Here is a 22,569-nt window from a genome sequence, read left to right as displayed (position 1 = left end):
TTTTATTTAACACGTGTGTACTAGTGTAACATTGGGTCAAGATCCAAGTCTTTTAAAATTGGCTTAAGCCAATTTATGTTGAAGACTGCCTAAACACTTTTAAAAGAAATGGAAGATTTTACTCCTTTGTTATTCACAACCTAACTTTCAATCCTATAAATACCCTCTCCAAAATAAGTCCAACTGAGTTCAATCAGGCTTACATCCTGGAAACTTCAACCCAGGAAATGAGAAACAATGTACAGGGACTGCAGCCCATTAAAAGGCAAAAGAATGGTGGCAATACCTTTAAGGGCATCACATGAATATATTGTATCTTATCATACAATTAGATCATATTCTTATATTTTAAAAAACATAACCACACATATTTACCGGATACGTGTCTATCCATCCATTCATCAGAATTACAGTTGGTTTTTTCACGTTCTTTAAAAGACACATGTTCTTCTAACGATACTCTACTCCCATGCTCCAGCTCTTGAACAGGAACATCCTCTTCTTTGATTCTTATTGTTCTATTGGGATCTTCTAAATCTATGAAGTCATCACTAAAGTCTTCACTCAGATCATTTTTTTCAGAAGAGGACAAGGAGGATATAGATATTTCATCCACATCACCGTCCATGCATATTTTACAGCCACTTTCTCCAAAATTATTATATACACTTTCTCCCTCTTTTGTTCTTTCACAATCCCCTGCACCAACACCTCCAGCAATATTGATTGAAACTGAGTCCTCCACCGCATGGCTTCCAGTATCTTTACTTGTATTTCCATCCACAGGGATCTTTCTACCCAAATGCTGATTGCTAGGCTTCAATAATGAAGGGCGCCCTGTCCTAAATCTGAGAGAAGGTGCCTCTCCAGATCCATTTGATAGTTGCTGTTTCTTCAAAGCAGGGGGGACTAAAGCAGAGTATGTTCTACCAAACCCATACCTTAAAGGTTCATTACTATTGGGCACATCCAGCTGCCGTAAACTTCTTGACAACAGATTTGATCTCTGAGATGTTCTAATAGCTAGGTGTTGGTTTTGATAAGGCCTTGTAAGATCCACAGCTCTATTAAAAGAGTGTGACCTGGTTAAGGATGCAGGGGGCACAAGAGAGCTTTGAATGGAATGTGAAAAGCTTTGTGACCTAATCATTTTTTCGCAAGAAGATTTAACACTGTCTGTTGACATTGACAAACTCTCCCCTGAGCTGCTCCTTGAAGCAGTACAATTTCCTCTACCCCTCTGAAACCCTACAGTTGACCGATTTCCACAAATTCCATTTAAGTGTGATTTTGAAGCGTTAAGTGCCGAATATGAAGTCCTGCCTAACAATGTACTTTTGGTAAATGTAGCTGTACTAGAAAGCCCAGGCAAAGACTTTTGGTTTAATTCTTCTGAAGATGAAACAAACATGTTATTTTGTTTTGCTATTTTGGAAAAGGAGTTTTGTGAACCCACCCTGAGCACTTCTTTACCAATTGCTCTGTCAGACTTAGGACACTTTTCAGAATCAGTCAATCTTTCATTGGAACTTTTATGGGAGCCAGATTCATTACTGATCTGATCACCCAGTTGGTACTTATTTGATTTTCGCCAATTAAAAGAGAAGGAAGACATATTAATAGTGCCATTGTGCTTGCTGAAGTTTTTATCAATGCTCTGAGTATTCCCTGATAAATTAAGAGCTGTTCCATTTGAAACTGTCTGTAGGATATTCCCAGCAGGTTTTGTTCCATACTTTGGCAACCTGGAGACCAAGGTTGTTCTGATATGATTTTTCTCTTCCATAAGCTATAGTCCATCCATGAGATATAGCTCTGTAAGTCTCTTTCGATCTACAGAGAGAAGAGAGAAAAGGAGATTACTATTAGCACACATTGAAACGTTAAAGAAAAAACAGATTGCTTAAAATAAATGTGATGCCATAAAATCTTAACCATATATATATATATCTATACATTCATGTTGGATAAAATTTGTTTACAAGGGCAAATATTTCAACTGGAAACCAACTAAATCTCCTAAATGCAACTGACTTTGCTACTGTTGTTGAGGAGGAGAAGGGAGAGAAATGCAAGCATTGAAACATAATAAATATATGGTATATATTGTATGAGACAAGCAGCACATTTACACTGACCATTCTTGTGCATGAGCATATTCTAGTGTAAATCACATCACATTGCAAAATCAGCTCCAGAGAATGCAGATAACTGTGCAGACACACAAAGCACTCCACCGATCCACATATGTGCATATGGGCAGGGGATATTGGGGGGGGGGGGGCGCGCAGGGACCTGCATTTTTCCTGGCTGTCAAGCCACAGATATTGAGGATCCTGGAAACAGTTCAAGGTTAGCCCCTGAAATTTGTGTAATCACCATCCAGGCCTCGAACCAGTCCAGCAGTTCTAATGTAATCATCTACACACCAAAACATCTTCTTTCTATACCAGTTTCAAACTAACCTAAGCAGTCAGTGTAAATATGACATCAGTGGTGAATCTGGTATAAAATTTCACACCTGAGATGTGACCTGCCTGGGTGTAGGATTTATCACAACAAACAGCACACCCAAAATCTTCAGATTATAGCAGATAAAAATCCTTGGTTTCACATTAAGGCATCCTTTTTACCTTCTAAGAATCCTAATTCAAAATTGAATGTCATTCTCTTAACAACTAGCCCTGGTGCTCTTGTTGAGAAGGCACTGCTCTTTGGTGATAAGTTTGGTCCCCATGCAGCTATTCTCCCAAGAAAATTTCTAAGACTTTCAGGAACTCTTTGGCAATAGCAGCACCTTATCCATACATTTCTGAGACAGTAAGAACCACAGAAGCATGACATTGTTGCATTAGCTGAATATATCAAACAGGTAGAATACACTCAGCCGTTTCAAATAAAAGTGAACAAAATTGTTTTTCTGAATTCAAACACAGGAAAACTTGATCAACTAGTATCACTAAAATCTGACACACACACACACACACACACACACACACACACACACACACATATATATATATATATATATATATATATATATATATATATAAATGTAAAGTGCATTTTTCCCATGGAGTAAACAACAAACCTGACCTAGCAAAGATGCCCTATGTATAAAGCAGCCAGGCTTTTAAGATGCAAGATTTCCCTAGGTATAACACAGCCAGGCATCGAAGCTGCAAGGCTATTCAGTGCAACAAAAGATTAACCTTGATAGAATAGTACTCTGTACTATTGAAGTTGACCAACCAAAGATTCCCCTAGGTAGTAAGCAGACAGGCTTTGAAGTAGCGATTGCAATTCTAGCAGCCCAAAAAACCATTCCCCAAGAACGCAAGTATCCAGCCTTCCAAGCAGCAAGCCTATTCCTTTGTATTCCAGCTCACCAAACAAGGATTCCCATAAGAAGAAAATGGCCAGGCTTTGAGGTTGCAAGGCTATTCACTGATATTCCACCTGGCTAACAAAGCATTCCCATAAGCCACAGCAATGTGTGAGTGGACACAGCTAGTGTTCTTATAAAATAGTAAATCCAATTACTGAAAAGGACTTAAAATTATGGATAGGTTGACAAAATGAACTGTATACTGTCAATTATTACAATTTCCTTCTAAATAATTATAGAATTAACTTATGCAACTATGAAAAATTGAATATTTGGTGACTTTTTAAATACCACTTAAAATTGAAGAATGAATATGTGAATAACCAACAGTATAGTGATATTTGTGTTTTGAATAATATACTGTAGTTTCATTGTTTTAAATTCTGCACATCTATATTTTCTGCTTGTACAAATGGTTTTATGCTCTGCTATGGGCTGATTTATCATTTATCAGATCACTAAATTTAGTATTATGTTCTAAATATGAAAGAGATAATTGAAAACTAGAAATCCTTACCATAATCTTTTACAGAAAATGTACAGGAATTGGCTGCAAAAATACATTTATATTTTAGAAAATAAATTTATAAGAAAAAGGGTAAGAACATATTAAATTTCTTACATTGATATATATTTTCTTTCCACAAAGCCTTAACATTCTTACTAAAGAAAGTCAAGCTTTTCAAACTGTTTACAGTCAAACTGCAACAGTCAAATCAATCTCCAACCAATATATTTGCTGTAGTTTCCAGCTAGTCATGACCTACATCTGTGCCTGTGAAATATAGGTCACATGAAAGAGTCATTTCATTTAATGAAGCTTTGCAAACAGCCAGTATTCATCCATCTCCAATCTGCAGCAGTTCCTTCTTATATTTCTACCAGTTACCTTCCCCTCTGTGGAATTATGCTAGCTACACATCAAAAAAATATAAAGACAACACCCAACATCCACATTAGGATACAACTGAGAGGCTACTGCAACCCTATACCTGAATAAATGAAAAGTGATCACATAGCCGTTTTTGCCCACTTCAAACAACCATAGATTTCATAGGCAAGGAATACTCAAAGGTAGTTTTTCCAGTTTCTTCCTCTGAAATACCATCTCTAGCACCTGGCATTCATTGAGACTCCCATCTTAATACTAACCATGCTTAGCTTCCAAGATCAGATATTTTATGCCTTGAGGGTAGTTACTTTTTAACAGCACTGTTGATCACTCTAACCATAAACTTTAAGTGCCTCTCTTGAAACAGCCTTCAATTATAATGTTGCTGAATTTCATTTATTAACCAACAAAAATGCACAAAAAACAAAATCCAAGTTTTTGAAGCTCAACTTCTTCATTGGGTTCAACATGTAAAAAAAAATCATACAAAAGAAAAAAGAAAGGAAAAAAAGTTGATACTACTGGAGTTGCAGTTCTGAATTTTGTATTAGATGTTGCCTCTGTTGAAATTCAGGTAAACTAGAAAGACTTTAGGTTACAGACAGGGGCTGCTCAACTTTAGACCAAGTGGAACTAAGACAAAAACAGTAAAATTTAAATTCCATTAGCAGCAGAAAAGTAACATGTCCTGTGAACCAGGGCATCTATGTCTTGTGAAGCCAAAGTTTGGCTCTTTTTTGGATTTTGTGTTATTTTGTTACATAGCCAACACAATTACTCCAAATATGTTTTCTTGCAGAATTTCATGTGTGTATTAATAAAGAAGTCAAACAATCCTTGACTCAAACTTCAGTTTGACTTCTGTTACTAAAGAAATTATAACCTTTTATATTTGAATATCAATGCTTGATTTACTAAAACAATGACAATAACTATTAAATGGTTCAATAATTTATTTAAGCTGTTCAAAACAAAAAAGTTTTGAAAAACAAAATGAAAGACTAAGATTGTGCTCTGATCTAACCACAGACACTTTTCTTCTTTAAGCTGCAATCCTAAATACTTGTATCTAGATGTAAATTCTACTGAAATAGTAGGTAATTAGGTATTCAGGATGGTGAAATTCTCACTGTTCCCTTCAACGTTATATTCTCCATTCCTGCCCCAAGTTTGTTCTACTTCAGGCAAGTACAAAACCTAAAACAGAAAGACAATGAGATACATCTAACCACTGATTACATGTTTCCCTGTACTATGAATAGAAACGTGGTGACTATTCAAAATGATTGCTCACTAATTATTCCATATTCCACAAAAACAAAATCATTTTAGCAGTGGGAAGAGTGTTGTAGCATTGTGTACCTTCAACTGCTCTTGTATTTTTTGTTTTACATGTTAGAAAAAAATTCACAATTGTACGTGGCTTCTGTATCTAGAACAACTGAATTGTACTGAGCAATGCATTAATCAAATCTATGTAGTTTTGGAAAGGCCTGACCTTTTAGAAATCATAACCTTTTGGAAAACCAGAATCTCCATAGCCTTTTAGAAAAAAATGGCATTCACAACCATTTGAGAATCATAATCTTTTGTAAAAGTGTTATCTTTCAGAGAAGAGCCAAAAACTCATTTTTGAGTAAAATCTTCCTTTCAATGATATATCATCACATGTACTTATGCAAGACAATTTGGTTTTCAGCTGTTAGATTGATAACCTAGTTGTCTCTTATCTGTTAGGAACAGAGATTATGCTGATGCACAAAATATTGCAATTCTTCAGAAGAGTTCTTTTCAGTGTCCAAAAATATATCTACTCTCTCATAAAACATCTTGTTTCTATATCATGCTCTCAAGAGACAAAAATAAAGTAGACTTCATTAAAAGTAACATATTTGGTTTACTTACAACCTTCATATATTCAGCATACAGGTACATGACTTGTCAATCCAGTTACAGATAGGATTTGAAGTAGCTTCTCTGTGCAGATAACACAGGGCATATTTCTTACAATCAACAGCAACATGAGTTTGCTCTTGACAGTCTAAAAGTCTAATCAGTCTCTGTGTTCTAAAATGGAGTCTGAGCTCTCAGGAGTCCCAGATCTGATCATGTGGTCTACAGCCCTTCCCACAACCTCAAGAAACATAGAATAAAATGAAAGCTGCATACCAACACATACATATACAATACAGTAAGCAAACAGAATCATATACAAACAAATTACTAGTGGAGGCTTGAAGAAGGTTGCTATTTCCAACATATAGGAAGCATTTCCACTGACCACTTTTAGTGTTGTGGAGCCTTATATCAGAAAAGCCTGTATAATTTTTATGCCAGAAGTTATCTTGTAAATCGCCTAGAGCATCGTGGATGGAGGGCGATTAATAAGTAATTAAATGATGATGATAAATGTAAACATTTCTTCGGAATAGTAGGCAGCAGCCAAATCACTGCCTGAGGATTTAGAATTGGACTACACATTTCTTCTTTAGGCTCTGAGAAATGTGAAGTAAATGTAATAATTTCCCTCCCTCATGCCAATGCTTAATGTAATTCTCAATGTCTCCCTATGCCTATTCTCTTGTAACTGGTCATTTTGTTGAAAACATGATAAATTTAATGCATTTGGAGTGATCTAATTTTGGAAAAACTACTTCAAAGAGATAAAACTTTACTGTTAGCAAAAGACTGAAAACCTCATAATGGTGTAATATAATACATGTAATAAATATTACAGAACATCTGTACTAATGGGTTCTTAGAAGTGTAACTAATCTCCCTAGTGAAACATGTTTGCTCAAAACTACTGGACCTCTAAACACAATTCTCAAGGTAAATAAGAGTGAATCAAATCCAGTTAGTCCTAACTAGAGTAGACCTCTTCAATGAATGGGATTTATTTGTTTACTTTTCATTCAGTTGTGTGTTTATTTGGATCATAAGGAAGGCTGAGTGAAGGAAAATAGACACTTTTGAACTGTGGTATTGGAGGAAAATTCTGAGAGTACCTTGGACCGCAAGAAGATCCAACGAGTCCATACTCCAGGAAATAATGACTGGTTGAAGTACTTTGGCCACATAATGAGAAAACAGGAAAGCTTAGAGAAGATAATGATGCTGGGGAAAATGGAAGGAAAAAGGAAGAGGGGCTAACCAAGGGCAAGATGGATACATGGTATTGACCATGAAGGAGCTGGGGGTGGCAATGGTTGACAGGGAGCTCTGGCATGGGCTGGTCCATGAGGTCACGAAGAGTCGGAAGCGACTGAACAAATAAACAACAACAGTGTGCTTATTCTAGTTGAGATCAGCAATTGAATTTAGACAAGTGTTACTTTCTCTGTTCACTGACAGTGCTGCATATCCATGTGCACAGTTGTCTGTGTAACAATTCTGAATTAAACATAACATTAACAGATGAAATTTAGTATTAGATACATTTTCATGAGATACAAGCTTTTTTTTATCAAACACTAGCTGTGCCCAGCCACGCGTTGCTGTGGCTTAGTCTGGTGGTGTTGGTCAGTCTACATTAGGTTGTATTGATGCTGTGACCTCCACCCTTCTTTATACTCACATTAGTAGTAGTATTTGAAGTCTGTTACCTTCTTCAATTTTTGTGTTGATTGATAATTGCTTGAGATCCCTGTTGTCTTTGGTTTGTTGTTAGTTGTAATGTCTGATTCTGCTGAGTGCGGTTTATATTTTTATTGTGGTACAATAGTCTTTTTTTTGTTTTGCCTGTGTAGCTGTTTATTATTATTATTGTTGTTGTTGTGGTCATGAAGGTTGGATAAGTTAGATGCTACTGTATTGTTTTTTGGAGGCCCAGTGTAGCACTGACTGGCCTCTCAGCCTCAGTGCCTGGCTGTTTCTTGCCTGTGATGGTGTTGATTCTTCTGGTTGTTGTTGTCATTGTTATTATTGTAATTGTTTTTTTGGAGGCCAAGTGTGAATGTAGGGATTGGGGAGGTGGATGAGTTGTGTTGTCAAATTTTGTATTTGTTATCGTCACAATGCGTTGTTGTGAGTTTTGTGGGTCCGGATTGTGGTTTTGTGGTATGGTTGTGTTGTTACAACTGAGAGGCAAGGCTTTTGTGTTGTGTTGCCAAGTTTTGTATTTCTGGGGCGTTTAGTTGTGTTGTTATCGCATGATGCGTTGTTGTGAGTGTTGTGGGTCTGGATTGTGGTTTTGTGGTGTGGTTGTGTTGTTGTAACCTGGAGGCAAGCCTTTTGCATTGTGTTGCCAAATTTCGTATTTCTGGGATGTTTAGTTTTGTTGTTATAGTCACTGCGCAAACAACTTTATCATTTTATATATATAGATTATGGATACCATATAGTCAAGATACAAGTGGGCAAAATTTATTCCAATGGAAGAATAAAACAACAGTTGTGTGTCATCAGCAACAGGATACAGAACTACTTAATTTAAAATGAAAATGTCATACATTTTAAAGCTGGGAACACATCCTACATTATTAAATCAGGAATTACTCATTCATATTCAGAGTCAGGTGGTTTATTTACTCCTATTTCATTTGCTACATCAGACTCACCCTTGCTTCCCCAAGATTTCATCTCTCCACAATAATGTATTTTGGGACCATATGACCCTCCTTGGATTTTTCCTTTGAACTGCTTGTTAAATTTCAAATTTGGGATATGTCAAATTAAATGTAACAGAATATATGAATAATATATAATAACAGCTAGTAACTATTAAATTTTATCAAAATGAAATGGAAGTAACTCATAATAACTGAAGAGGTTAAGTATGCCAAAAGCTTGAAGCAACTACTGTATTAAAATGCCCAACTATCAGCTAGTAGGAAACTTAGCTCTTAGAATCAGTTAAATTATATCATTATACATTGTATCCAATTAAGTGTATCAATAACTAAGTTGTTATAATGGTTGTTTCAACGATGGCGACATGAGTGGGGGGAATAACAGGAAAACAGGGGAAATGGTTCAACCCTTTCAATCTCTCTCTCCCCCCCCCCCCAAAATAAATAAATAAATAAATAAACTATCGTTCACTGTCTTAAGCTGCCTTGTGGTCTCCGCCCGGATAATAAAACAGTACCATAACCTGCTTCCTTTCAGATAACATAAGCAATCAGAGAGAGAAATTTTGGATGTTACTGATTTCCCGCCAGAAAGGATCATATGAAGGAAATTAACATCCTTCTGTTTTAGTTTCCCTCGGGGAGAGGGGGCGGAATATAAATAAAGTTTTATTATTATTTTCAGATCCCTAGTGCATACAGAATCCTATCATTATAATTTGCCATTACTGAAGCAAGTTCAAAGCATTTCCACCGGATCTATAGATACAGAAAAAGGTAACTGCAAAACTGAAAGTAAAAGGAAATGAAAGAAAAGATTCTGGCACCTTAGTTGCCATAAATAACAGTGTTCCAGTGAGATAAAGTTACTAATGAAGCTGTTACTTTGGGTAGATAAAGGTTTCATGCTACAGGCCACGGAACTAAGTTTTTTTTACTATGATTCCCTCTTCTGAAACATTTGCTATTTTAGAAAATCTTATAACCAGATCCTTAAAATGCGGTGTTACACATGTTTCTCAAAAAGAAACCTCATTATGTTCAATGGCATTTGAAGGTGCATATAGGGGAATGCAGCATTACAGTGCAATCCTGTGCATCTTTATTGGACATAAGTTCCATTGCATTCAATAAAATATATTGCAAGTGTACTTAGAATTGAAATGTTAAGGTTCTCAGGAAGCTCTCTTTAGCAGAAAACCAATAAAAGAAAGAAGAAAGAAATTGAGGCTTTAATTATTATAAATCAAGTTGTGCCTTATATATGGACAATATATCAGACATGTAACTTTAATTGTCACTGGAAAATTCACTTCATCTAAATTAACACAATATACTTTACTTCAGAGCACTTCTTCAAATAAGGACAATAGGACACTACCATCTCCAATCTATCAACCAGTTCTATCAGCTCACTTAATTTAATGAACAGCATTATTGCACTGAACATTCAAATTAAGTGGAACATTCACTTTGCATCTGTCATACTAAATGCGACTTTGAGTCTTCTTGTGGAGAGAAAAAGTGGGGTATAAATAAACATAATAGTAATAGAAAAAGAAAAACTGATAATGAAATGGTGTTTCTAAATTAAACTTTCTACTATAATCCAGGAAGGAAAAAGGAAGAGAGACTGACCAAGGGCGAGATGGATGGACAGTATCCTTGAAGTGACTGGCCTGACCTTGAAGGAACTGGGGGCAGTGACGGCCGACAGGGAGCTCTGGCATGGACTGGTCCATGAAGTCACGAAGAGTCGAAAACGACTGAATGAGTGAGACGATGACTATAATCCAGAGATACTGATCTTTTCAAAGGAAGAGGGCAGGAGAAGTTGTAGGCAGGTATGTATCTGTTTGATCTAGAGATGTTATCTGAGGGATCAGCCGAACTGATAATCTGCAGCAGCAATGACAGCTGAAATCAAGCTCTATCCTGAGAGAAGGGTACTTCAGAATGTGATGCATTAATAAGATTTTGTGGTTCAGAGTAATGAACTATGAAGGTAATAATCCAATGAGTATAAAGATTGAAGTTTACAATTACGGTATATATTGTATAGATACTAGAGTAGGGCCCAGTATTAGTTTCAATTCAAAACGATCTTGACAGACTAGAGAGATGGGCCGAAACTAACAAAAAGAAGTTCAACAGGGACAAATGCAAGATACTTCACTTCGGCAGAAAAAATGGAATGCAAAGATACAGAATGGGGGACACCTGGCTAGACAGCTGTACATGTGAAAAAGATCTTGGAGTCCTTGTGGACAACAAGTTAAACATGAGCCAGCAATGTGATGTGGCTGCTAAGAAAGCCAATGGGATTCTGGCCTGCATCAATAGGGGTATAGCGTCTAGATCCAGGGAAGTCATGCTCCCCCTCTATTCTGCCTTGGTCAGACCACATCTGGAATATTGCATCCAATTCTGGGCACCACAGTTGAAGGGAGATGTTGACAAGCTGGAAAGCGTCCAGAGGAGGGCAACTAAAATGATCAAAGGTCTGGAGAACAAGCCCTATGAGGAGAGGCTTAAAGAACGGGGCATGTTTAGCCTGCAGAAGAGAAGGCTGAGAGGAGACATGATAACCATGTACAAATATGTGAGGGGAAGTCATAGGGAGGAGGGAGCAAGCTTGTTTTCTGCTGCCCTGCAGACTAGGACACGGAACAATGGCTTCAAACTACAGGAAAGGAGATTCCACCTGAACATTAGGAAGAACTTCCTCACAGTGAGGGTTGTTCGGCAGTGGAACTCTCTTCCCCGGACTGTGGTGGAGGCTCCTTCTTTGGAGGCTTTTAAACAGAGGCTGGATGGCCATCTGTCGGGGGCGCTTTGAATGCGAGAAAAGATGTTTACTTTTTGGAAAAACTATTATTGAAGTAAACTGCTATTCTATGAACATTATGTTCTCCTAATGTGCGTTCTTTTTAACTATACTTTGTCATTGCTTTTTAGCAATTGTATCATAATCAACATGACACATCAACTGCTTTTGTAGGTATTACTGCTGCAGTTCTGATTTGGCCCTAAAAACATTGGTCTGGCAGCATAAACCACGCCCAGACACACCAGACTCTTTCATCTAAAAAACCAGAAAGTCATTGCAGCCTAATCTGCGCAGAGTCAGGTACATCTAAATATGATGATTTCAAAAAATTCCAGTGTATTCTGTGGTCAAGGGCTCTGTTAATCTTACAGACCTACTAGTCATCAACTTCCAAGAAAGGATGTAAAATTTCAAAAAGATGTCCCACTGCATTTGTCCTGAGTCATACCAGAATGAATTTTCTCACTGATAAAATATTCAGGAAATGTCCTTTGGTAGACATCTGACATTATGTAAAAAAAAGTTTTCCCCCTAAATATTTATGATTAAAAACTTAAAGGCAAACCTATTATTCGCAACTGACAAACACATTAATTTTAACTATTATAAAATATGTATTACATTTCATGTTTAGAGATAAAACAAAATTGAACATATAGTTTGTCATTTTCATCTATAAAATCCGTGCGTCTGCAATTGGCATTATCTGCTCAATAAAAATATATATTAACCAAACAAACTTATTCATTAAGTTTAAATCAGACTTCAACTGTATGCTTCTGCTGCAGAAAGGCTGTTGCATAGTTGTTATCGGCAAGACACTTAACTCTCTCATTAAATGCCTATCCTATATGAGAAGCCTGAAAAGTAACACCCATTTGATTGCCCCAGTAAAATTTCCTTCCCTCCAACAAAAGCAACTGAGCATGAAGATCAAATTGTCCTCTTCACCTCAACAGCAATTAAATAACATAAGTTGTGCTACCATAATTAAGTGCCAACATCATAATGAGAACTCTAAAACAGGCAGTGGTGATGTGGAGATGCTATCTATTACAGTTTCATCTCTTGAACACTCAGCTTCACAAATTTATTCTAATTTCCAAGTACAGTAACTTCCAGAGCCTGTGTTTGACAGTGATTTGCAAATTTAGACCTTATTGCAAAGTACAGTTAAGTGAAAAAGTTGATTTGCAAACTAGCTTAGAACTACGGTTCAACAGCCTCTTAACAAACTGTAGCCTGAGAACCTGCATTTTAAAAAATCGGCTCGCCATTTCATATGAACACAGCCCCTGTCTCTTACATGTGGATTAAATTGTCTGAAGCCAACCCCTCTCCCTACACCAGCTGGCAGGAAGCTGAAAGGATCAGTGAGCAGAGAGATTGTTTTTTTAAAAAAAAAATCAGTGAACTTGTACAGCAAAAAAGAAAAGAAACCCCAGGAAAATGGGAGTAGCAATAAAGAATATTGTTATGCTATTTCAGAAATTTTCTCAGAATGGACTGAATGATAACAAAACATGGGGTTTAGTTATTGTTATTAATTCATTCTGCTATATGCTAGGTTTAGAAACTGTAATTGTTTCATAGATTCTAAAGTGACAGGGGAGGGGCATGGGGAACTCTGTTTTCCTCCCCAAGACGACAAATTCACAATGAGCCACTATATTTAAAAGAAAAAAAAAGGGGGGGGGATTAGCACTACTTTATTCACTGTCCCATGGTCACAAGTAACAGCATCTGTGGAATTTTAATCAGTTCAAGACCAAAACAATATGCCATCTGCCCTCAAACAAAAATGGGTTAATTCATACACACTGCTGCATACATAATACCCCCAGACAGAATGGAAGTGTCAGACACTGAGACACTCTTACCAGCAACCCAAAGCAACAAGACCGCCTCCTGCTGTAACTTAATGATCAAACAAAGGGAGAGAGGCCAAGAAGTAAATGGCCTGCAATTCTTATATACTTGTCTTCTCAAAAATAAGCTCCACCTTTTAAAATGGGATTTACTTCCAAGTAAGCCTTTTCAGTATTGACTTCTCTGTTAGGACCAACTAAAGGCTTAACTCATACTAGAACTAACCCTGTCATTGTTGCAGTGTCAGACTTAAATATAGGGAAAATAATGTAAATACACTTCACAGGGCCCTTCCATACAGCCATATAACCCAGAATACAAAGGCAGATAATCCACAATATCTGCTTTGAACTGGATTATCAAAATCCACACTGTCATATAATAGAGATCAAATTGGATTTTATACAGTTGTGTGGAAGGGGCCACAGACCTGATGCAGATCCCTGGGTTTAAGAGTGATGAAGTCTCCCAGGTCAATTTTCCAGATGGTTGTGACTGAAGTTTTTCTTTCTTTCCCAAATACAATCACTGGCTAGGATGGCTGATGTTTACATAGCAGTACACATTGTGAGAAAAATGTCACCCAGGGGCTGTCCGCTCCTTTTTTTTCTAAAACGTGCCACAGGCCATCTTCTCGGCCTGGGATGAGGCAGGGCGGAGGGTCACGATGAGAGAGGATGGTGCAGCTGTAGAAGCAGAGACAGCAGCATCCTCACTGCCTGCAAGGGAAGAGAGTCACGGGCGCGGTGCAGCCAATCACACCCACTGAGACACCAGGAGATTTGAAGAAAAGGGAGGGGGAGGGGATGTGAGAAAGGGGGGAAAGGACTGAGGAGATGAAGAGTGGGGCCAGGAGGAAAGGGGGAGAGAGAGAGGCAATAATAGAGTGAAGAGGAGGGAAAGGGTAATAAGAGGGGGTTGGGGGTCCAGGAAGAAATGAGAAGAAGATGAGGTTGGCAAGGAAGAAATGGCAACGGAGGAGAAGGGGGGCAGAGGGGAAATGGCAATGAGGTGAAATAGCAAAGGAAGAGGACAGTAGGAGGTGGAGACCAATAGGGAGAAGAAGGGTGCAGGGAGAAGCATCAATACGAGGGGTGGTGGAGGGTAGGGGAGATATGGCAATAAAAGAGAGATGAGGGGGAAAGGGTTAGAGTTAAGAGAAGAGGGAACAGGAGAGGAATGGCAATGAGGGGGAAGAAATGGGGAGCATGGGGAAAGGGTACTGGGATGAAACGGGGTCAGGGCAATGTCAATGAGGAGCAGAAATCGGCAGAGTAAATAATGAGGCGCCTTTCTGCTGACTCAGTCCTAGGGAGGGGGAAAGGGAGGGGCGGGGTGAAAGGTCGAGGTTCCCACAGCATTGGTTTGGAGCATAGGAGAGGAGCCCTTCTTGCCCCTTTCCTCAGAGCCATTCCGTGGATGTATCCCCCCCCCCTCTTTCAAACACTCACCGCAAGGGCAAAACGGGCGGGAGGAGAAAAGAAGCGCCTCACGGTGGAGTGGACTCCCTCCCAGCTGGGATAAATGGTACAGAGGAGGGCTCTCTGTCTCCCTCTCGTCTCAGAAGCCCGCCTTCCCCTCAGACTCACACGCCCCGGAAACTGGCGGCCGGCCTCTTGCCTCAGCAGCAGCAGCAGCGACTGCTGCCGGGCAGCGCGGGGCTGACAGCTGACGCTGACGTAATGCGACACGCACTGCGCACGCGCGCCGTCGCTGTGGCCTCGCTTTTGTCCTTCCTCCTTCCCGGCTGTTCTCCTCCCCTCCCCATGAGCAACGCACAGGGGTGCGCGCGCACCTTCCCAGCGCGAGAGGGCTTGGACGTTGCCCAGCGACGAGACCACGCGCCAGCCCCCCTCCCCTTCGCACGCTCAGCCAGATCCTCACGTTTTGAACAAGGCTCCTCTCTGGCCCTTTTCACTTTCTGTTTTAAGTCTAATTTGATTTAAGTCACTATATATATAAAACCCCGAATATCAAGGCAGAAAATCCCACAAATGGGTTATTTCGAGTCTATACTGCCATATATTCCAGTCCAAAGCAGAAAATGTGGGATTTTATTCAGCTGTGTGGAAGGGACCCCGCTCTCCTTTCTCTCTTTCGCCAACGACTTTTCCCGCTCAAATTTCAAGACCAGGTCTCTTTGGGCCCTGCCACACAGCTGAATAAAATCCTGCATTTCCTGCTTTGCACTGGAACATAATGACAGTGTGGACTCAAATACAGTAGAGTCTCATTTAACCAACATAAACCGGCTGGCAGAACGTTGGATAAGCAAATATGCTGGACAATAAGGAGGGATTAAGGAAAAGCCTATTAAACATCAAATTAGGTTATGATTTTACAAATTAAGCACCAAAACATCAAGTTATACAACAAATTTGACAGAAAAAGTAGTATTGAACTACTCTCTCTCTCTGTTTCTTTCTCTCTTTCTTGCTTTCTCTCTCTTTCTTGGCCTCTTTCTTTCTCTCTTTCTCTTTCTCTCTCTTTCTCGCTTTCTCTCTCTCTGTCTCTGTCTCTTTCTTTCTCTGTCTCACACACACACTCTTTCTCTTTCTGCCTTTCTTTCTTTCTTTCTTTCTTTCTCTGTCTCTTTCTCTCTCTGTCTCTCTCTCTCTCTTTCTCTCTTGCTATGTAGTAATTACTGTATTTACGAATTTAGCACCAAAATATCACAATTATTTCAAAACATTGACTACAAAAATGTGTTGGATAATCCAGAATGTTGGATAAATGAGTGTTGGATAAGTGAGACTCTACTGTAACCCAGGGCTCTTCCACACAGCCCTATATCCCAGAATATCAAGGCAAAAAATCCCACAATATCTGCTTTGAACTGGGTTATTTCGAGTCTACGCTGCCATATATTCCAGTTCAATGCAGAAAATGTGGAATTTTATTCAGCTGTTTTATTCAGAATTTTATTCAGGGACCCCAGATCAAAGCAGACTTTAAACTGGGCCCTTCCACACAGCCATATAACCTAGAATATCAAAGCCAAACAACCCACAATATCTGCTTTAAACTGGGTTTTCTGAGTCCACACTGCCATATATTCCAGTTTTGGTTTTTTTGTGTTAGGAACAACCTGAGTTGCTTCTGGAGTGAGAGAATTAGCCGTCTGCAAGGACGTTGCCCAGGGGACACCCGGATGTTTTTTTGATGTTTTTACCATCCTTGTGGTTGCCCAGGGGACACCCAGATGTTTTTTGATGTTTTTACCATCCTTGTGGGAGGCTTCTCTCATGTCCCCGCATAGAGCTGGAGCTGATAGAGGGAGCTCATCCACGCTCTTCCCCGGTGGGATTCAAACCTGGCAGCCTTCAGGTCAACAACCCAACCTTCAAGTCACAAGGCTTTAATCCACTACGCCAGGGGTCCTCAAACTTTTAAATCAGAGGGCCGGTCCACAATCCTTCAGACTGTGGAGGGGCCGAATTATCATTTGAAAAAAACAAACGAACAAATTCCCTTGCACACTCTTCTTCTTTACTCGTTCAGTCGTTTCCGACTCTTCGTGACCTCATGGACCAGTCCATGCCAGAGCTCCCTGTCTATGCACACTGCACATGTCTTATTTGTAGTGCAAAACAACAACAACAATGAAAGAACAATACAATATTTAAAAATGAAAAATTTTTTAACCAACATAAACCTATCAGGATTTCAATGGGAAGTGTGGGCCTGCTTCTGGCCAATGAGATAGACAAGTTAATTAGGATTGTTGTTGTTGTGTGCCTTCAAGTCATTTCAGACTTTGGGTGAGCCTAAGTCTAAAATTAATTATTTATTCATTTACTACAATTATTTATTACATTTATATCCCGCCCTTCTCACCCCGAAGGGGACTCAGAGCAGCTGTATGTACATACAATATATTATATTATTAGCATAACATAATATTAGCATTATATATTACTATATTAAACTATACCACTATACTGTAATATTATATGTAATATACAATTAATATAATTATATGGTATTATTATTAGTATTATATTGTATAACATTATAATATTATTAATATTTTATGTATATACAATATATTATTTAAAATGATATAAAAAATTATATTATAAAACTGAGGGCGGGGGCCATGTAAATGACCTTGGAGGGCCGCATCCGGCCCCCGGGCCTTAGTTTGGGGACCCCTGCACTACGCCATCAGGGGGCTCCTATATATTCCAGTTCAAAGCGGATAATGTGGGATTTTATTCAGGAGCCCCAGTGGCGAAGTGCGTTAAAGCACTGAGCTGGAGACAGAAAAGTCCCAGGTTCAAACCCCGGGAGCAGCGTGAGCGGCTGCTGTTAGCTCCAGCTCCGGCCAACCTAGCAGTTCGAAGCGGCGCTCCATGCAGTCATGCCGGCCACATGACCTTGGAGGTGTCTATGGACAACGCCGGCTCTTCGGCTTAGAAATGGAGATGAGCACCAACCCCCAGAGTCAGACATGACTGGATTTAACGTCAGGGGAAACCTTTACCTTTACCTTTTTTTATTCAGCTGTGTGGAAGGGGCCCCAGTTCAAAGCCAATATTATGGAATTTTTTGCCTTGATTTGGGGGTTATATGGCTGTGTGGAAGGGCCCTGAGTCCACACTGCCATATAAACCAGTTCAATGAGGATTTTAGGCAGCTGTGCGGAAGAGGCCTAATTCTGCAGTTTTCGTTGCAATTTCTCCCCCAAAACATGTATACGCTCTTAGCAGGAATAAAGATTCCAACAGGTTTGCAACTCTGCTTCAAAGACGAAATGTGAATGCCTTGCACAAAATTGTGGTTAAAGTTGGAATTTGTAACTGATTAAATTTTTACTAAAACATTTATTCTTCAATGTACGGACAATCTCCGAGTTACAAACATCCGACTTACAAGCTACTCATAGTTAAGAACGGGGCTGAAACAACAGAAAGTGAGGAACACCTTCTCTTCGGAAGGGAAATTAACCCCTGAAAGAGTTATCATGGGAAAAGATGTCTCCACTAAAATTTTCTCAACAGTCGCTCTGTCAGCTCCAGCTCCATGCAGGGACATGAGCGAAGCCTCCCACAAGGATGGTAAAACATCAAAAACATCCCGGCATCCCCTGGGCAACGTCCTTGCAGATGGCCAATTCTCTCACACCAGAAGCAACTTGCAATTTCTCAAGTTGCTCCTGACATGAAGAAAAACAGCAAGCCAAATTTGTCAAAATCCAATTCTCACAGGGACAGAGTGAGAGGAAATCTTCTGAATGGGTACAGACCACAAAACAAACATCACTGAGGACACGCAGGTTACAATTGGCTACTACTATTCCATACATTTCATGATGGTGACAACTTTTCAGATATGCCTCATTTCGCAGTACAGTCATTCAATTTTATTAGCAAACTTTAGATTACACCAATTCTTTATAAAAGATACAGACACTTACATATATTGATTTAACAAAATTTCTGGGGATGTAACGTATCTCTTGAAAACCGTACATTTATTGTTTTTTTAAAAAAAATGGTTTGTAAAATGATAATATACATTTCCCAGTTTTTTTTGTCATTTGTGAGTAACAATATGGATGTACAAGACTTTTAAGAAATTTATTTATTTCGTGTCAAAAGCATTGCATAACAAATACATTTTAAAAATGATGAAAAAAATAGAGGAAATCACAAAACAACTAAATAGTTTTAGACCAAAAGCGGGCAACAGCAACCGCATTGTCCGTAGCTTTAAGCAACTCTTCCTCTGTATATGAGGTAGGACATTGTGGGCAAGTATACATATGCGGAGTTGTTTGTTCTGCTCCACAGTCACACAAGGTGGAGGATTCCTCCAGGTAGTGCCACCTCGCCAAGTTGTCTTTAGATCTGCCCACTCCGCTTCTGAGTCTGTTCAGGGACTTCCAAGTTGCCCATTCTTGGTTTGCCACAGGAGGAAGACCCTCGTGGGGGGCCATCCAGTTGGAATTGCCAGGTTTAGCTGCCCAGAGGGACACCCTTGCTGCTGCTGGAGGAACATCAAGAGGAGTGGTGGTTCTCATGAAGCCCTTCCTTGATTTGAGTCTGGTGGGAGGAGGCTGATAGTCATGCAGTGGATGGCTTTCACAATGTTCAACCTTATTTCTCTCACAGTTAGCAGCAACTTCCCGTCGCACGTCAGGAGAGGCAATGCCAGCTAACTTATAGAGTTTATCAACAGGTGTAGGTTTAAGGCATCCTGTGATTCTTCTGCATGTTTCATTTAGTGCGGTGTCCACTTGCTTCGCATGGGCTGACTTTTGCCAGACAGGACAGGCGTACTCAGCAGTTGAGAAAGACAAGGCCAGGGCTGATGTTCTTATTACTTGTGGGTCTGCACCCCATGCACTGCCAGTCAGTTTCCGCAGGATGTTGTTGCGTGCAGCTACTTTGTGCTTGGTGTTCATGCAGTGTTTCCTATATGTTAGTGTTCGATCTAAGGTGACACCAAGATATTTAGGATGGAAACAGTGTTCGAGCTCTTGGCCTTCCCAAGTAACTTTCTGTTTCCTGTTGACTTCACGGTTACGTAGGTGGAAAGCACACACTTGTGTCTTGGCAGGGTTAGGCTTCAGGTGGTTCTCTTTGTAGTAGCTGGAGAGGTCTTTCAAGGCATTAGTGAGTTGGTTTTCAACTGTTTCAAAATCTTTCGCTTGTGTTGTAAGGCCAAGGTCATCAGCATATATAAAGCTCTTTGTGAGTGGTGGTAGTGGCTGATCGTTCGTGAAGATGTTAAATAAGGTCGGTGCAAGAACGCTGCCTTGGGGTAAACCATTCTTTTGCCTCCTCCATCTACTTTTCTGGCCCTGAAACTCCACATAGAAGCTGCGGTTTTCTAGGAGGGTCTGGACAGTTTTTGTAAAATCAAAGTCCCGGGTGATATGGTAGACTTTATGCAGCATTTTTCTATGTTGCACCGTGCCATAGGCTGCCGTAAGGTCCACAAAAACTGTTCCCGTAATGCAGCCTTTCTCATAGACTTCCTCGATATGCTCAGTCAGATGAAGAATTTGACCTGTACAGTTTTTTCCTGGTCTGAAACCTGCTTGTTGTGGAATAAGCTTGGGTTCAATAACAGGTCCTAGTCTATTTAATAGCATCCTCTCATAGACTTTATATAGATGACATAAGAGGGAGATTGGTCGGTAGTTCCTGGCATTGGAGGCATCTTTACCAGGTTTTAAAATGGCAATGATCTTAGTTTTCCTCCATGCTCTGGGAATCTGTTTGTGTGCCAAGCATTGATTGTAGAATTTCAAAAGCCAGTTTTCAGCTTTGGCCCCCAAGTGTTTGATTTGCTCCATCATCAGGTCATTTAGGCCAGGTGCTTTACCAGTCTTACATCGCTTGATGGCTTCTCTGAGTTCTTTCAGGTTTAGAGAAGACAACTGGTGGGTTTCAAATTCTGGCACCCTGTTGATTTTCATCTTTATTCTGCTGCAGTTGGTTTTCCCATTCTGAATTAGCTGGTGAGCTATCTGATCTGGTGTCACGTTTGCGTGTCCATGATTGACCAGAGGGTCACTATCCAGGCATCTCAGCAATTTTAAGAAATTGTGTAACACTAATAAAATAATTACCATTTTAATAAGATGCATGAGGTGGATGAGATGAACACAGCTTTAGAATGTTTGGTGGAACTTTAGAGAAAGACACTCGTGTTTCATCATCAAGCATTTTTAAGCATCCACATTTCAGTAGCATTGCTTATTTCACTTAGGACCCTTCCACACAGTCATATAACCCAGAATATCAAGGCAGAAAATCCCACAATATCCACTTTGAACTGGGTTATCTGAGTCCACACTGCCATATATTCCAGTTCAAAGCAGAAAATGTGGGATTTTATTCAGCTGTGTAGAAGGGGCCATAGACTGAGATATGTCCCCTTATGTTTGCATGACATACTTACATACTACAGTCGACACATTAACAAATGGGTCGAGACACACAGGTTGAAAACTCTGGGCAGTTCCAGACAGGACTTTAATGCGGGCCCAATTGGGTTTAATACATTGATTGAATTTATTTTGTTAGTTTTTGATACTGAGAACGTATCATTCAAAAACTTCACGTAAGTGCTAAAATTCTTTTAAAAGAAATACAGTAATATATAAAGCCTATTGCATTTCCTGTCAATTCTGTTTTTAAAAAACTGGTTATATTATGTCACTATTTTTTTCAAAAAACGGCATTATATGGCAGTGTAGATGAGGTCACTGAATCAATGTGAATTTATTAAGTCAGCATTTGTGTAAGCTCAATTGATTCAGTAAGTCTATATGGGACTTCTAATTTGATTTAAGTCACTATTTTGTTTTTTCATTGGTTCATTTTAAAATGATTTAATTTGAAGGTCATTTTATAACTTATCAGTGTTGAGATTTATTGCTTCATATTATAAACTGCTTATAATGTACAGCCTTGAACACCAACTTGGAAATGTATTAAATAAATGAGATCAAATACATTTTTAAAGCAGCACTTGGTGGTAATGGAGAACATTTGAAATCCAACTGCTTTGCAGGCGTCGAGTGGCAGCATTTTCAAGAGGATGCTAACTAATATTGAAGAATACTGAATTCTCCTTTCATTTTTCATTTGCAAGTGAGACCACATCTGATTCGATTTTGAAAAAAATCTGTCTTTGAAAATGCTGAAGAGACAAATCAAAGTAAGCATTTATGTGTTTTTTCTTTTAATTAACTGCTTTCAAAGAAACAACTTTCTTGAGTCAGATTTTTTTTTTTTTTCGTGTCAGGAGCAACCGGAGTTGCTTCTGGAGTGAGAGAATTGGCCGTCTGCAAGGACGTTGCCCAGGGGACGCCTGGATGTTTTGATGTTTTTACCATCCTTGTGGGAGGCTTCTCTCATGTCCCCGCATGGAGCTGGAGCTGATAGAGGGAGCTCATCCACACTCTCCCCAGGTGGGATTCGAACCTGGCAGCTTTCAGGTCAGCAACCCAACCTTCAAGTCACTTAGTCCACTACGCCATCTGGGGGCTCCAGTCAGATAT

The 22,569-nt window shown here is 39.4% G+C and overlaps 1 protein-coding gene across 12 annotated transcripts in view; it reads right to left on the bottom strand.

The window, feature by feature from the left end:
* The window catches only part of ccser2 (coiled-coil serine rich protein 2), a 195,424-nt gene that overhangs the window by 51,495 nt on the left and 121,360 nt on the right, over nucleotides 1-22,569 (bottom strand). For 4 of the 12 annotated variants that reach the window (XM_016995770.2, XM_016995768.2, XM_062975791.1 and 1 more), the window contains exons 1-2: nucleotides 15,002-15,229; nucleotides 376-1,833 (exon numbers count right to left, since the gene is read on the bottom strand). In XM_016995770.2, coding sequence (XP_016851259.2) covers nucleotides 376-1,786 — 1,411 coding nt within the window. In that variant the 5' untranslated portion in view covers nucleotides 1,787-1,833; nucleotides 15,002-15,229. Of the gene's footprint in view, nucleotides 1-375; nucleotides 1,834-15,001; nucleotides 15,230-22,569 lie in introns of those variants that run through there. The other 8 variants (XM_062975786.1, XM_016995765.2, XM_062975789.1 and 5 more) reach the window with 4 other exon arrangements.

The sequence above is a fragment of the Anolis carolinensis genome, chromosome 3, assembly GCF_035594765.1.
Source record: "Anolis carolinensis isolate JA03-04 chromosome 3, rAnoCar3.1.pri, whole genome shotgun sequence".
NCBI classification, from domain to species: domain Eukaryota; kingdom Metazoa; phylum Chordata; class Lepidosauria; order Squamata; family Dactyloidae; genus Anolis; species Anolis carolinensis.
Note: the sequence above shows the minus strand (reverse complement) of the source record. Positions and strands in the feature narration are given on the sequence as shown.